Source organism: Bufo bufo, chromosome 9, assembly GCF_905171765.1.
Source record: "Bufo bufo chromosome 9, aBufBuf1.1, whole genome shotgun sequence".
In the NCBI taxonomy this organism is placed as follows: Eukaryota; Metazoa; Chordata; class Amphibia; order Anura; family Bufonidae; genus Bufo; species Bufo bufo.
Genome location: NC_053397.1, coordinates 141,199,722 through 141,216,994, shown reverse-complemented (window position 1 = coordinate 141,216,994; position 17,273 = coordinate 141,199,722). Strand labels below are relative to the sequence as shown.

At 43.4% G+C, this 17,273-nt stretch overlaps 1 protein-coding gene across 1 annotated transcript in view; it reads right to left on the bottom strand.

Annotated features, from left to right (window-relative positions):
- The window catches only part of L3MBTL2 (L3MBTL histone methyl-lysine binding protein 2), an 837,765-nt gene that overhangs the window by 658,839 nt on the left and 161,653 nt on the right, over positions 1-17,273 (bottom strand). The window contains exon 5 of the mRNA XM_040406869.1: positions 4,893-4,972. Within this exon, the coding sequence (XP_040262803.1) occupies positions 4,893-4,972 (80 nt within the window). The remainder of the gene's footprint in view (positions 1-4,892; positions 4,973-17,273) is intronic.

Here is a 17,273-nt window from a genome sequence, read left to right as displayed (position 1 = left end):
CCATGCCCTGTAGTTCTCGGTGCGATCGGTGAACTTTATAAGTCCTTTGGTAACCAGCTCCCGTTTAGCAAAGAACTTAGCAAAGTCTATGGCGGCCTGGTTAGCGCCAATACTACCCGGTGTGCTGTTGTTATGCTGCATGTGTGGTGTATCGCCATACCTTTTAGGGGTTTCTAGCTTAGGGAAGTCTGTATAATACTGTTCTGACGCAAAGGTTGTCCCTTTAAGTTGAAGCAAAGGTTGTAGCTTCTGTTCTGTAGGGCGGTAGTTGTGGCTGGCATCGATTTCTCGCATACCGTCCTGTTTGAGGTACTGTGATTCAAGGTAGGATCTTTGAAACACTGCATAAGCTGGCTGATATACTGGATCATAGTCATCTTCTAGATTCTTAAAAAAAATTAAAAAAAATTTAAATAAACCAAAATAAAGAGTTCACCACTGCGTTTCTTGATGTCAAATCGGATTTGCTGACCTCCGTGTGATGCAGGTAAAATCAAAATGAATCAGTCTTTATACAAAGGTGGTCGCTCAAGAGAAGCGTCAATCTTCTTTGACACAACCAGCACACCTGTCAAAGAAGATTGCCGCTTCTCTTGAGCTTGTGAATTGAGACGTATACCTGGCAGCGCGACCACCTTTTGTATAAAGATCTTCTGGATGCTGATGGACATATTCTGAGACACGCTGTGTTGGATCTTGTTTATCTAGGTCTGGCCCAAGTACTTGGCTATGTTTCTCAGGGAACTCCAAGGCTTCTAGGAACTCTGCTTTGGTCACTGCGGCTGCCGCTTCTTTCTCTGTGGCGAGTTTTTCCAGTTACGCTTGCAGGCATGCTCTCTCTTCTTCCAGTAACGTTCTCTCTTACTCCTTTGATGCTTGCAGGCATGCTCTCTCTTGAAGGCTGTTCTCAGAACTGCCTGCTCCCGGTGACCGCATGTGCTTCAGAGCGGCTCGCGGCGCAGGCACAGGTAAGGACTTACCTCTGCATCACCGGACTTGGGAATAAAGATGGCAGATCTCATTTTTTCGTCGGCGAACACTGCGAACTGGCCATCACTACAGGAGACAGCAGCCTTTTCTTTTATTGAGGACTTGCTAGAGCAGCTTGCTCGTGACCTGGTCCTGTATGATTATGTCTGACTAGCGGACATTGTGTGCTTTTTGCTGGCTGCTTACAGTCTCTGTGCGGACTCAGTTTATGTAGAAACGGACTTCAGCGTGGTCTGGTTCGTGCTGCACTTGCTGGGGGCTTCACTCTCACTTCTTGTGACTGTATGGCAACCGCTGCAATCTTGTACGCAGGACAGTGTGTGTGATGGTGGCTCCGTATAGTAAAATCCACTCGCTGTTGACTAGCATCTGTTTTACTGTTCTGTCTTTATACACGTTCACACAGCGTGCAGTCTGACATTCAGCATAAACCATTCCTGTCTTCCAAATAATAGGGCTGTTCTATGTAGTCTAAGGCTACTTTCATACTCATGTTTGTATTATCTTTAACATAGCTAAAACGGATCCGTCTTGAACACCATTGAAACTCAATGGGGGACGGATCCGTTTTCTATTGTGCCAGATTGTGTCAGTGAAAACGGATCCGTCCCCATTGACTTACATTGTGTGTCAGGACGAACAAAGCTGAATGGAGGCAGAACGGAGCCAAACTGAACCAAACTGATGCATTCTGAGCGGATCTTTATCCATTCAGAATGCATTAAGGGCAAAACTGATCAATTTTGGACCGCTTGTGAGATCCCTGAATGGATCTCACAAACGGAAACCAAAACGCCAGTGTGAAAGTAGCCTAACTTGTTTATTGGTAAAACAGGATTGTTGATTGGCAAAACAGGATTGTTTGGTAAAACAGATATGCTTTTACAAGGATGGTGTATTTTAAGAAGGAGATATGCAAAAGGACAGCTCTGCTGATGTGTCCTGGAGACTTCTCTTTCGCAGATTGCTTTGCACTCCCACAATGCAGTGCACTACCCACAATGTAGTAGTCTTTGTAACAGGAAAAACAAAGTGTAATACAACTTAACAACGCTAGATGGTGCTATAACCACATTAAACACTTCAGAAATACAAAGACTGAGGCACACGTGATCTGTAATGATTCTCTAACTCAGCTGGGTAGAACATTTAATTTAATTTGAAAACAAGACTTTGGACCACAGAGCAAAGATACAGTCCTTTTTCTCCTTAGCACAGGTAAGACACTTCTGGCGTTGTCTCTGGGTCATGAGTGGCTTGACACAATAATGCGACAGTTGTAGTCCATGTCCTGGATACATCTGTGTGTGTGGTGGCTCTTGAAGCACTGACTTTAGCTGCAGTTCACACCTCGTGAATCTCACCCAAATGATTTTCTTGACAATCATTTTAAGGCTGCGGTCATCCCTGTTGCTTGTGCACCTTTTTCTACCACACATTTTCCATTTATATACTTTGATACAGCATTCCGACTTTAAGTCAAGTCAGCAGTCATCCCCATGATTGTGTAGTCAACTGAACCAGACTGAGGGACCATTTAAAGACTTAGTTTGACACACATTCCCTCAGGAGACTCCTTTGAAGACTTCATCCTAGGTAGGATGTAGATATGACTTGCCCTATCTCTTGTACACTGTGAGGTGTCGGTCATGTGTTATAACGTAGTGGACAGCTATGGGTTATAGCATGATAGGAGTCTCCACCCCATTTAGGCTAGTTATGTTTATTTACTTTTTATTATTTTGTATGTGATTTGTTTGTGTTATCGTATATTTAATCATACTTAGTAAATATACTTATTCCCTAAGCCTGCGTAAGTTTATTCATTCTCAAATCTTTTGAATTCACGTTACATTACACTTGATGTCAGAAGAGTGGGATTTGAGCAAATGGATATGCCTATCGTTGATAGGGTGTTAGATAGAGATAGGGTATCTTGGACCTGCCAATCTGAATGGGAACCCGGGCATTCGTGGGAATTAATAATCTACGAGTGGGTTATTAGGGTTGCACGTGTTGTGCAAATCTGCTATGAGCTGTGAGTGGAACTGTAGTAGGCTTGTTAGAATCTAGCAAGGGTCTTTTGAAAGTTGTAGAACTGAGCAGATTCAAATGAAAATCTGTAAGACTCTGAAGTAAGAGCTTGCAGACTGTGGACATCAGAACTCCTGTGATGTTTACGGGGGTTCTGACGAGTTGGAAAACAGCAGTGTCAAGAAGTTAATTTATGGCACCAGAAAGAGAGAAAGCGCCAAAGTGTCTACAAAGTGTTCAGAAATGCTATGTGTGTGTGTGTGTCCAAGAAGGAAAGACCTGTGGCCAGAACATTAGAGATTAGAGAAGTAAAGGCAAGTGTGTACATCAGGGACTGTGTCAGTTAATAAATAAGCATTGTACCTAGTGTGTGCCAATAGATCTGTGGCTAGCACTAAGAATATGAAAATGAAGGTGTTAGAAATATATCTCTGTTGAAATAGTTCTGCTTTCTAGACTGAAGATATGTTGATCGGAAAGGTTAAGTATCGTCTGTTATATATATATAAATAAGGTTAGAGAAGAAATGTGTCCTTTAAGAATGCCCTGCCTTTAAAAAACTTGAGTAACTTGGCGCGATCCCTTGTGCAATAGCACATGCCCGGGCTGCCTCAGTGTGAGGAGTTACGCATAGGAACGGAGAAGGGGTCCACACCCCATCTGGAGCCTCCGTTGCCTGCTCAGCCCTCCCTTAGAAGGGGAAGATCCTGGCTGAGTGTTCTCCTGACGATGCCAACACTGGAGGGTTATCTGCGTGTCCTGAGGGACAGGAAACAATAACTGGAGCACGGGGGAAAAGGTATCTTTTTATTAGGTCTCTGTATTGTTTCCTGTCCTCGGGAGGCGGGATCATCCTCTTATCAGTGCCGTTGGGGAGTCGCAAGAGAAAAATGTTTTAAGAGCACTGTTTCCAAAGCAAGTGCATCTGCACCATTTGAAAGCGTTCTAGATATATACATGTCTGGTTGCATGTTTTAGGCAGTTACACAAATGTATACCTTGTATGATATAGGCAGACAGACTATAATATTCCTGGTTGCATGCCGTAGGTAGCGAGAAAAATGTATGCCTATGTGTGGATGCTTGGATGATGCGACACGCAATTAGATTCTTGTACACCTAGTCGAGTACAGTTGGTAAACCAATTTTTAGTTATTTGGTTGCATACTAATATTGGGTAATATTGCCAGTCGGCAATGTGGGGTTGACAAAACAAAATTAAAGTATCTCCATTGCCTATATCATACACTGTCCTCCAATCTCCTAATGTTATGAAGTCAAAACATATTTACAGGAGACTGTTACAAATACATTTTTTATTTTTAATGCTGTTTCCCAGAGTTTCTAATGTATAATTATAAAGGTGACTGGCTTTAATAATCCATGTTAGCATTCTTCTGATAAACAGTGAATTAGTTCTAACCTTTTTTCAGCATGAAGAGCATCAACAACTCTTCTTCTGAGGTCCTCAGAAATCTCCTTTCTTCACACACATCCACAAATATGTGTTGTAAATATCAGACTTTGATAGATCCCGATTTTTTAATGGTACGACCAGAGAGACAGGTTTCTGCATGCAGTTTTGGAAGCCAAAATCATGAGTGGATCACAAAAGGAGAGAAAGTATAAAGGACAGATACAACTTCTCCTCTTTTTTTAATTCACTCCTGGTTTTGGTTTCCAAAACTGCACGGAGAAACCTGACTGCGTGGCCGTACGGTACCCTTTTTAAGACTTGTGTGAAAATCTGATGTAGCTGTAGGTCAAATTTCACAAACTTTCAAGCACCACTGTAGGCCTTCAACCGTACTATGTAACTTTACAGCAAACAACAGAAGAGACATAGGACAATGTCACCGGTAACTCACATGTCTGAAGCAGCTGACAGGAGCAGCTTGGTAATCGCCTTCTGTAATGAACTTTCCCCAGTCAAAGCCTAAAGCCATGGCTACAAGAAAAAAAAGAAATATAATGCATCCACTTACCTAAATAAACACTTACATTTTAAAATCATTTTCTAAAAGAGGATCTTCAGCTCTCCTGACATGTCTGTTTTAGTAAATGTCTGTATTCCTTATAAAATAAAAAAAAGCTTGAGCATTTCTTCTTAGAACTCAGCAGTGTGCCGTTTCTACTACCATTCCCTTATCGACACTGTCAGCACTAAAAGGTGTGTGAGAATACCTTTGGGAGGCAAAGCCACAGTGTAATACAATACCATCCATCTACATGGTGCAGAAAATTACCCTACGGAAACTAAACTGCGGGAGCAGATTTTGAAATCCACAGCATGTCAATTATTTGTGCAGAATTTCATTTAAGATTTCATTGTTTGCAGCGCAAAAGGTGAAATCTGGTGCAGATCCGAAAAAAAAATAATCCACATTTAACGCGTGTAGATTTTGATGCGGAAATCCACACCAAAATCTGCATCAAATACATTCATGTGTGCAGGTAGCCCTAGAGTATGTAGGGACAAGAACTACTGCATTCATGGCTTTCATTGACAAAGGGTTGATGGATGACATATCAAAATGACAGCAATGGAAGGAAGTTATTTTAAGGGTAGTTTCACACATTTTTTTGAAAGAAGTGGAGCCACTAGGAAAGAAAAATATATGCTGTTCCTTTATATTTGCCATTGTTTTTTTTTCCCCAATAAAGGCCATGTGTGAAACCACACTATGACTGATGTCAGACATAGGGCTATATTGGCATGTTTAACTGGGCTCTGTGTTTTGTCTTGTTTTTCTTTTTGCTGCATTTAACACCAGTTCCAGATGCAGTCTATGGGGGAATATTAAACAAAAGAAAAACTGGCGTTTTTTTGCCATGGCTATTTTTTTGCCTAGAAAATGCATGCGCAGTGTGTTTTGGTTCTCTCTTATGATGTGTTTTTCCCAAATAAATCTTCAGAGGCTGTGACTAGGGAGGAGCGAATAGACTACAGTATTAGAATGTATTGGCTCCGATGAGCCGAAGTGATTACTTCCAAGGTACCACTTGGAACCGAACCAGAGTTCAAGAAATTGTGTTTTACAGTACAAATTAATTTATGAAGTTATTACGCGAAGTCTTGCAAGACATCGCAAAGTTATAACCTCGGGTCATCAGAGCCAATACATTCTAATACTGTATGGAGCTCCTGCTCCTTACAGTATTGGAACAAAGTCGATTCACTCATTCCTAGTTGAGACATTACAAGGAATAAAATACTTCCCCTTCAAAATAACACCAGACATATTAAAAATGTCAGGAGCTAAAACACACTATATGGACAAAAATGCCTTAAAATACCAATCAAATCACCCATTTTTGAGGCTTTGTTTTCAGCCAAAAAAATGCCAGGAATAAATCTGTGTGTGTAAGGAGTCCTAATGGTACGTCCACACAGGATGTAAATTACGTGCATTTTTCTTGCGGAAATGGTTGTGGATATCGCATTGCAAGGGTTATTCACCGCAGGTGAATTTACACTGCAGATTATCCACACATGTAAACAATTTCTGAGGATTTGGAGCACAAAAAAAACCACAACAGTTAATCCATCATGTGTGAACATACCCTAAAGAATCAATAAACTACCAGAAGCAACAAAACGTGGGAAACTATCTTTTCTATTTTTGCACAGTTTGACCTGTACAACAATAAAAAAGGAAAAACTTAATATAAATGTTACAAAAATAAAGCCCAACAAACAGTGGCATGCAAAGTTTGGACATCCCTGGTCACAATTACGGTTACTGTAAACAGTTAAGCAAGTTGAAGATGAAATGATCTCCAAAAGGCATAACGTTAACCACCTCCCGTCCGCCAATAGACTAAAAACGTCCGTGAGGTGGTTCTATATCTCTGAATGGACGTTCTGGAACATATATTCAGATATCGCAGCTGCATGCTAATCGTGCAGCTGCAGATCGGGTTGCCCGCTGTCAGTGACAGCAGGGCAACCCTTAGAGAAGGCAGATACAGTGCCCAGGTGTCCCTGCCTTCTAGATTGCTGTATACACAGCGCTCATACACAGCGGTCATGTAATCGCTGGGGCCGGGAGAGTGCAGGAGCTGTAAGGTCTTTCAGAGACCTCGATCTTCCCTGCACTGAGGCTGTACAGCACAGTATAGTGCTGTACAGCCTCTCTGGGGGGGTATTACCACTATGTCAGCCCCAGTTACAGGAGAAATCAACAGTGGAAAAAAAAAGTGAAGTTAAATGTCCCCCAGAAGTCTTGTATGACCTTATGGGGGCCGAAAAGTGTAAAATAAAAACAATTTTAAAAAAGTAAGGAAAAAAAAATAAAAAAATTTAAATAGAAAAAAAGAATAATAAAATAGACATATTTGGTATTGCCGCGTCCATGACGGTTAGCTCTATAAATATATCACATGATTAACCCAGTCCAATAAACACCATAAAAAAAAACTGTGTCAAAAAAAGCTATTTTTGTCACCTTACATCACAAAAAGTGCAACACCAAGTGATCAAAAAGGCGTACGGTATGTCCCACAAAATGGTACCAATAAAACAGTCACCTCATTCCGCAAAAAATGAGCCCCATCATAAAAAAAATCGCTCAAAAAATAAAATAAAACTATGGACATGGACACATTAAAACATAATTTTTTTGATTTCAAAAATGCTATTATTGTGTAAAACTTAAATAAATAAGAAAAAGTATACATATTCGGTATCACCACGTCCGTAACGATCTGCTCTATAAAAATGTCACTTGACCGAACCCCTCAGGTGAACGCTGTAAGAATAAATAAATAAATAAATAAAAACTGTGCTAAAAACAACCAATTTTTTGGTCACCTTGCCCCAAAAAAGTGTTAAAATGAATGATCAAAAAAATCATATGTACCCAAAAATAGTACCAATAAAACTGGCACCTTATCCCCTAGTTTCCAAAATGGGGTCACTTCTTGGGATTTTCTACTGTAAGGGTGCATCAGGAAGGGTTCAAATGGGACATGGCATCTAAAAACCATGTGGCGTTCCATTTCTTCTGCACCCTGCCGTGTGCTCATACAGCAGATTATGACCCCATGTTGGGTGTTTCTGTAAACCGCAGAATCTGGGTAATAAATATTGAGTTTTGATTGGCTGTTAACCATCGATGTGTTAAAGAAAAAATTGGATTAAAATGGAAAATCTGCCCAAAAAGTGAAATAAAAAAATTTGATCTCCATTTTTCTTTAATTCTTGTGGAACGCCTAAAAGGTTAACAAAGTTTGTAAAATCGGTTTTAAGTAACTTGAGGGGTGTAGTTTCTACAATGGGGTCATTTATGGGGGTATCCACTATGTTGTCCCCACAAAGTGACTTCAGACCTGAACTGGTCCTTAACCACCTCAACCCCCCTAGCTTAAACCCCCTTAATGACCAGACCACTTTTTACAATTCTGCACTACACTACTTTCACGGTTTATTGCTCGGTCATACAACTTATCACCCAAATGAATTTTACTTCCTTTTCTTCTCACAAATACAGCTTTCTTTTGGTGGTATTTGATTGCTGCTAAGATTTTTTGTTTTTCCGATATTAATCAAAATAGGCCGCAATTTTCTCAAAGTGTATTTTTAACTTTCTCTGGTTAAATAGTTCAAATATAATTACATTTCTATTCTATAGTTTGTGTCAGAATTTATTGTGCTACATGTCTTTGATAAAAAAAAAATCCAATAAGTGTATATTTATTGGTTTGCGCAAAAGTTATAGCATTTACAAACTATGGTACAAAAATGCGAATTTCCGCATTTTGAAGCAGCTCTGACTTTCTGAGCACCTATCATGTTTCTTGAGGTGCTAGAATGCCAGGATAGTATAAATACCCCCCAAATGACCCCATTTTAGAAAGAAGACACCCCAAAGTATTCGCGGAGGGGCATGGTGAGTTCATGTATGATTTAATTTTTTTTCAAAAGTTAGCGGAAAATGACACTTTCTGAGAAAAAAAATAAAAATAATAAAGTTTCCATTTCTGCTAACTTCTGGCAAAAAATATAAAAAATCTCCCACGGACTCACTATGCCCCTCAGTGAATACCATGGGGTGTCTTCTTTCCGAAATGGGGTCATTTGTGGGGTGTGTTTGATGTTCTGGCATTTTGGGCGGGGCTAAATTGTGAGCAAACCTGTAAAGCCTAAAGGTACTCGTTGGACTTTTGGCCCCTTTACGCACCTAGGCTACAAAAAAGTGTCACACATGTGGTATCGCCGTACTCAGGAGAAGTAGCGCAATGTGTTTTGGGGAGTATTTTTACGTATACCCATGCTGGGTGAGAGAAATATCTCTGTAAATTGACAACTTTGTATAAAAAAAATTAAGAATTTGTCATTTACAGAGATATTTCTCACACACAGTATGGGTATATGTACATATAGGTACATTTCCCTACTTCTCCTGAGTACGGCGATACCACATGTGTGACACTTTTGCAGCCTAGGTGCACAAAAGGGCCCAAATTCCAATGAGTACCTTTAGGATTTCAAAGGGCATTTTTTATGCATTTGGATTCCAAACTACTTCTCACGATTTAGGGCCCCTAAAATACCAGGGTAGTATAAATACCCCACAAGTGAACCCATTTTGGAAAGAAGATACCCCAAGGTATTCCGTGAGGGGCATGGCGAGTTCCTAGAATATATTTTTTTGGCACAAGTTAGCGGAAATTGATTTTTTTGGTTTTTTTTATCACAAAGTCTCCCTTTCCGCTAACTTGAGACAAAAATTTCAATCTTTCATGGACTCAATATGCCCCTCAGCGAATACCTTGGGGTGTCTTCTTTCCAAAATGGTGTTATTTGTGGGGTGTTTGTACTGCCCTGGCATTTGAGGGTCTCCGCAATCATTACATGTATGGCCAGCATTAGGAGTTTCTGCTATTCTCCTTATATTGAGCATACGGGTAATGAGATATTTTTTTTCCGTTCAGCCTCTGGGCTGAAAGAAAAAAATGAACGGCACAGATTTCTTCATTCGCATCGATCAATGTGGATGAAAAAATCTCTGCCAAAAAAAAAAAAAGGAGGGGAAAGGCGTCTGCCAGGACATAGGAGCTCCGCCCAACATCCATACCCACTTAGCTCGTATGCCCTGGCAAACCAGATTTATCCATTCACATCAATCGATGTGGATGAATAAATCATTGCCGGGATTTTTTATTTTTTTTATATATACAAAGTGTTTGCCAAAGCATATGAACACCGCCACCTCCTCAGCTCATATGCCTCGGCAAACGTATCTTTTACTGCAGAGGAGAAATCTCGTCTTGCAGCGCCGCATACACCGACTTGTGTGTAATCTGACAGCAGCGCAATGCTTCTGTCAGAATGCCAATCAGTGCTGCAGCTGGTCGATCGGTTGGTCCACCTGGAAGGTTAAAAAAAAAAAAAAAAAAAAAAAAAACCAGGCCGCAACGCAATAAATTTTATTAACTTTATAATAACTTTTGAACAGAACATATAAACTTTTTTTTGAACTGAACTTTTTTGCTTCTCTTTTTTTTTTTTTTTTTTTTTTTTTTTTTTTTCACCTTTTATAGGACAAACCTCTCCTTCCCCATGGGACAATGTGCAAATCGCCCAAAGATGTGGCGAAGTACATTATGCACTTTATCCCAGGTGAAAGGAGAGGTTTGCAGTAGCTGTGAGTGTAAGGGCCCTAATAGCCCTGTGTGCCTATCCTGTGAGATGCAATCCCTATGCTAAGTGTACCTGTGTGTGGTACTTCCGGAAACACTCTCCAAAGCATAGGGCAGGGTGGTCAGGACAGTCAGGACAGAAATAGCGGATGTCACGCCTTATTCCACTCCTGCTACAGACACAACATCTTTTTCGGGGTGACGGTTGGGTTGAGGTACCAGGAACGACACTGGGGAAATGTCGCTCGTGTAGACGGCTAACTACACTGGTGGATGGGGCCACGGAACCTTCTGGATACAGGAGGTTCTCGATGATCTCTTCCTGAAATTTGAGGAAGGATCGTGTTCTCCCAGCCTTACTGTAGAGAACAAAACTATTGTACAGAACCAATTGAATTAAATATACAGACACCTTCTTATACCAGCGTCTGGTACGTCGGGAAACTAAATACGGAGACAACATCTGGTCATTGAAGTCCACCCCTCCCATGAGCAAATTATAGTCGTGGACACAGAGGGGCTTTTCAATGACACGGGTTGCTCGCTCAATTTGTATTGTCGTGTCTGCGTGAATGGAGGAGAGCATGTAAACGTCACGCTTGTCTCTCCATTCCACCGCAAGCAGTTCTTCGTTACACAAGGCAGCCCTCTCCCCCCTTGCAAGACGGGTGGTAACGAGCCGTTGGGGGAAGCCCACGCGACTAGTTCGCGCGGTGCCACAGCAGCCAATCTGTTCTAGGAACAAATGCCTGAAGAGTGGCACACTTGTGTAAAAATTGTCCACATAAAGATGGTACCCCTTGCCAAATAAGGGTGACACCAAGTCACAGACTGTCTTCCCACTGCTCCCCAGGTAGTCAGGGCAACCGACCGGCTCCAGGGTCTGATCTTTTCCCTCATAGATCCGAAATTTGTGGGTATAGCCTGTGGCCCTTTCACAGAGCTTATACAATTTGACCCCATACCGGGCGCGCTTGCTTGGGATGTATTATTTGAAGCCAAGGCGCCCGGTAAAATGTATTAGGGACTCGTCTACGCAGATGTTTTGCTCTGGGGTATACAAATCTGCAAATTTATGGTTGAAGTGGTCTATGAGGGGCCGAATTTTGTGGAGCCGGTCAAAAGCTGGGTGGCCTCTGGGACGGGAGGTGGTGTTGTCGCTAAAGTGCAGGAAACGCAGGATGGCCTCAAATCATGCCCTGGACATAGCAGCAGAGAACATGGGCAAGTGATGAATCGGGTTCGTGGACCAATATGACCGCAATTCATGCTTTTTGGTTAGACCCATGTTGAGGAGAAGGCCCAGAAAAATTTTAATTTCGGAAACTTGGACTGGTTTCCACCGGAAAGGCTGGGCATAATAGCTTCCCGGGTTGGCGGATATAAATTGTGTGGCATACCGGTTTGTCTCTGCCACGACTAAGTCCAAGAGCTCCGCAGTCAAGAACAGCTCAAAAAATCCCAGGGCCGAACCGATCTGAGCTGTCTCAACCCGAACTCCAGACTGGGCGGTGAAAGGGGGAACTAATGGTGCGGCTGAAGTTGGTGACTGCCAATCAGGGTTTGCCAGCACCTCAGGGATTCTAGGGGCTCTACGGGCCTGTCTCTGCGGTGGCTGCGACGGGGTAACTACTGCACGTGCCACCGTACCAGCTTCAACTGCTCTTCTGGTGCTCGCCACTTCACCATGTTGTATGGCAGTGCTGGTACTAGGTCCAGGGAGGGCTGCGCTGCTGGTGTATGCCTCACCACGTGATCCGACAGCGCCAGCCCCACTCTGCTGCTCTTGAAGCGGATCCTGCGCAACCTGTGGTCTAGCGACACGGGGCCGGGTGGGCCGGGTACGCCTGGTGCTATCAGGGACCTCCACCTCCTCGTCCGAACTTTGGGTCAGAGTGCCACTGCTTTCTACAGGTTCATATTCTGACCCGCTAGATTCGTCAGATGAGGGTTCCCATTCCTCATCCGACTGGGTCAGAATCCTGTAGGCCTCTTCAGAAGAATACCCCCTGTTTGACATTTGGACTACTAAATTTAGGGGTATTCCCTGAGACTACCCAAGAAAAAAAGCAAGCCTGTCTTACAAAGGGGAGGCTAGCGAAGTACCGGAGGCCGCTGCGGTTGATAAAAAATATCAAAACTGATTTTTTTTTATCACCGCAGCGCTTGTAAAGTGATTGTGCAGTGATCCAAAAAAATATATATTTTTTGTCACTGCGGCGGGGGCGGGCGGGGTTGAACGCACGTGTGGGCGACCGATCAGGCCTGATCGGGCAAACACTGCCTTTTGGGTAGAGGGCGAGCTAAGGTGACACTAATACAATTATAGATCTGACTGTGATCAGTTTTGATCACTTACAGATACTATAAAAGTACAAATACTGATTAGCGATACGCTAAACAGCGAATAAGTGACTGCGGTGCGGTGGGCTGGGCGCTAAACAATCGCTAAACTACCTAACCAAGGGGCCTAAACTATCCTAAAACCTAACAGTCAATACCAGTGAAAAAAAAAAAGGGACAGTTTACACTGATCACTTTTTTCCTTTCACTAGGTGATTGACAGGGGCGATCAAGGGGTGATCAAGGGGTTAATTCGGGTGATGGGGGTGATCTGGGGCTAAGGTGAAGTGTTTGGTGCTACTCACTGTGATGTCTGCTCCTCTGCTGGAACCAACCGACGAAAAGGACCAGCAGAGGAGCAGACAAGCCATTTAACACATCATATTTACTAATATGATGTGTTATCTGGCTTTTCATTAGTTTTTTTGAAAATCGCCAGCCTGCCAGCCAATGATCGTGGCTGGCAGGCTGATGACGAACTTGTCCTGTAACTTTTGCCGGCCCGCGATGCGCATGCGCGGGCCGGCTTTGAGCGAAATCTCGCATCTCGCGAGATGACGCGTATATGCGTGACTCTGCGCAGCGCTGCCGCCTCCGGAACGCGATCCTGCGTTAGGCGGTCCGGAGGCGGTTAAGTGTTCCCTTAATTTTTTTGAGCAGTGTATATAATTCCACATGTGTTAATTCATAGTTTTGATGCCTTCAGTGTGAATCTACAATTTTCATAGTCATGAAAATAAAGAAAACTCTTTGAATGAGAAGGTGTGTCCAAACTTTTGGTCTGTACTGTATATTGACTCAAATTTATGACTAGCATGAAGTACAATGTGTGACGAGAAAACAATCTCTGAATGGCTTGGATAAGTAAAAGCGTTCCAAAGTTATTACCAAATAACGTGAGATATGTCAGATTTGCTAAATTAGGCCTGGTCATCAAGGGGGCAAATGGCCCAGATGTGAAGTGGTTAAAGATGACCACATTCCCTTTGTATTTTAAGCAAAAAACATAATTTTTTATATTTCATGTTAGATTTTCAAAATAACAAAAGAAAAGAGCCTGAAGCAAAAATGTGGGCACCCTGCATGGTTAGTGGCACCCCCTTCAGCAAGTATCACAGCTTGTAATCGCTTTTTGTAGCCAGACAGTCTTTCCATTCTTGTTTGAGGTATTTTCATAATTTTTTTTCTTGCAAACGTCTGATATTCTTGGGACGTTTTTCATGTGCTGCTCTATTCTTACCAATTATGTTTAAATCAGGTACGGTGAGGGCCATAGTAAAACATTCAGCTTGCACCTTTTGAGGTAGTTTCAGGTTGCCATTACATCAATTTGAAATGTAAATTACAAATGGCAGTTAACAAGAACAGTGTTGGTCAAGAGAAGGTGTCCAAAAACATTTCAGAGACAGCTGCTTGTAGGATTGATAGAAAGGCAAATCTCAACCCCCAGTTAAAGGGGTTATCCGACTTAAATAAATCTATTCTAATTGCTTTTATTGTAGACCAGTGAAAGTTTATTAAAATCACTTTCATCACCTATCTATCACTATTTGGCCAGTTCAGTTATGGGTCATGTGACCCCTGACGTCAGTAAGCCTGCTCTGCTGATGACGTTTCATTTACAAGCTTCTCCCTGCTTGAGGGAGTGGCCAGGCTCTGTTAACGAAACGTCAGAGCCTCTGGTGCCCTCCCCCCTCCAGCTCTCCTCACACTGCCTCGGCTCGGCTCTGCTCTGCTGATGATGTTTCGTTTACAGCCGTCTCCCTGCTTGAGGGAGTGGCCAGGCTCTGTAAACAAGACATCAGAGCCTCTGGTGCCCTCCCCCCTCCAGCTTTCCTCACTGCCTCTGCTCTGGTATGCGATCACTCATGTGCAGTATATACCAGAGCCGATGTGATCTCTTCTCCAGCAGCAGGGTATGTTTGTCCCTCCTGCATTCACTGGGGCTAGAGGTGGCAGCTTGTAAACGTTCCCCTCTGCATCTGGGGATCGTTATTACAGCCCTGGTCCCCCCTCCCCCCCACACTAGTACACATTGAACACCCCCTGGGAAATATAAATAAATAATTGGCCATTATTATTATCATCATCATTATTCAGCTATAGAAAATCCTTATCTGCCACCAATATATGTATTTATCTAAGCAATATCCATATTGAATATAAATTTGAATAATATAGATATTGCTTAGATACAGATAATGCTAATTATATTTTCACACTAGCGGCAGGACGTATCCAACAGGCTGTTCACCCTGTCGGATCTGCCCTGCCGCTATTTGGCCGTGCCGCTGGACGGATCCGTTATTGCAATGCATTTCTAGACGGATCTGCACCTGGATCCGTGTACAAATGCTGTCAGTTGTCACACTGATCGGCGGATCCAGCAGGCACGCAGCTCCGACGACAGAGCTGCCTTGCGGATATGGCGTTGCAAAACAACTGAAGGACAAATCCGTCCTTCCGGTCTGCGCATGCACAAACCGGGAATACTGTGAAAAAGACTGCCAGAGGGATCCGTCCATCCGCATGACAAGCGGATAGACCGATCCGTTATTGAAATACATTTCTAGACGGATCCGCACCTGGATCAGTCTACAAATGCTGTCAGTTGTCACACTGATCGGCGGTTCCCGCAGGCAGCTCCGACGATGGAACTGCCTGCCGGATCACACTAATGCTGTGTGAAAGTACCCTAAAAAGTCGGAAATCTAGTACTTTTAGTCAAGCGGCAGCTCGCTGTGCACTGCCGTGCTGCGCCATAGCTCCACCACCGTCCCCTTTATAGTCAATGGGGACAGAGCGGCAGGGCGGATCTGACAGGGTGAACAGCCTGTTGGATCAATCCTGCCTCTAGTGTGAAAGTACCATTAGGCTCCATTCACACATCCGCAAATGGGTTCACATTCGTTCCGCAATTTTGCGGAACGGTTGCGGACCCATTCATTTTCTATGGTGACGGAATGGATGCGGACAGCACACAGTGTGCTGTCTGCAGGCGCATTTGCGGAGCGCGGCCCCGATCTTCAGGTGCGCAGCTCCGCAAAAGATAGAACATGTCCTATTCTTGTCCGCAGCTTGCGGACAAGAATAGGCATTTCTATAGGGGTGGCGGGCGGGTGTGTTGCGGATCCGCAATTTGCGGGTCCGCAACACACAACGTACGTGTGAATGGAGCCTTAGTGTGATCAACAACATTTGTAGACTAATCTGTGTGCGGATCCGTCTAGAAATGCATTGCAAGAACGGATCCGTCTACGAATGCAGCAAAAGGATGGATCCGTCGATCCACTTGCCATGTGGATGGACGGATCCCTCTGGCAGTCTTTTTCTCAGTTTTCCCGGTCTGCGCATGCACAGACCGGAAGGACGAAACCGTCCTTTAGTTATTTTACACTGCCGGTGTTCTGGAAAATTTCTATACCTTGCCAGAGCTCTATACCGGAAGTGAAGAGGCTGCACCGCAAGTGATGCGGCCACACAGAAATCAGCTGGATGAGGGTTTGTGCGGCATTTTGCAAGCGCACATCCACTTGATTATCAAAAATTCATGGAAGCGCTGGGGTCATTAGTACAGCATGTAGCAGAGCTGTGTGTGTACAGGGTGTGTAGTATAGCATGTAGCAGAGCTGTGTGTGTACAGGGTGTGTAGTATAGCATGTAGCAGAGCTGTGTGTGTACAGGGTGTGTAGTATAGCATGTAGCAGAGCTGTGTGTGTACAGGGTGCATGCAGCAGTGTAGCATAGCAGGAAGTCTGGTAGGGACTCGGTGACACGATTCTTTTGACTAATAAACTCTCAGACAATTCTCTGAGTCCCTGCAATAACTATAGCCACTACATCACAGTCTGCTCCACTGCATTCACTGCAGCAGAGCTGTGTTTGCCAGGAGCAAGTCCCTCCTGACCTTCGGTTCACTTGAGAGCCGACTCAGCAAGTGAACCAAAGATTCAATGAGCTGAGCATGCGCATTGATCTTCAGTTCACTTGCTTCTGCCGGCTCAGGAAGTGAACCGAAGATCCGATTCATGAATCGGTTCTTTTGAGTGAACTGATTCAAATGAACCGATTCATGAAAAAGATCCGAACTTCCCATCTCTACTGTACAGCTGCAATAGGACAGGAAGATCTTCTGCCCTGTGTGTGTATTTATTATTTTTATGCAAAGTGCAGAGCAGGGTGAAGGAAAGGTCAGGTTGTTCACGCCCAGAAATATTCATGAGGCAGAGCTCAGGCTTTGTTGTTATACGCCCCCTCAGCTT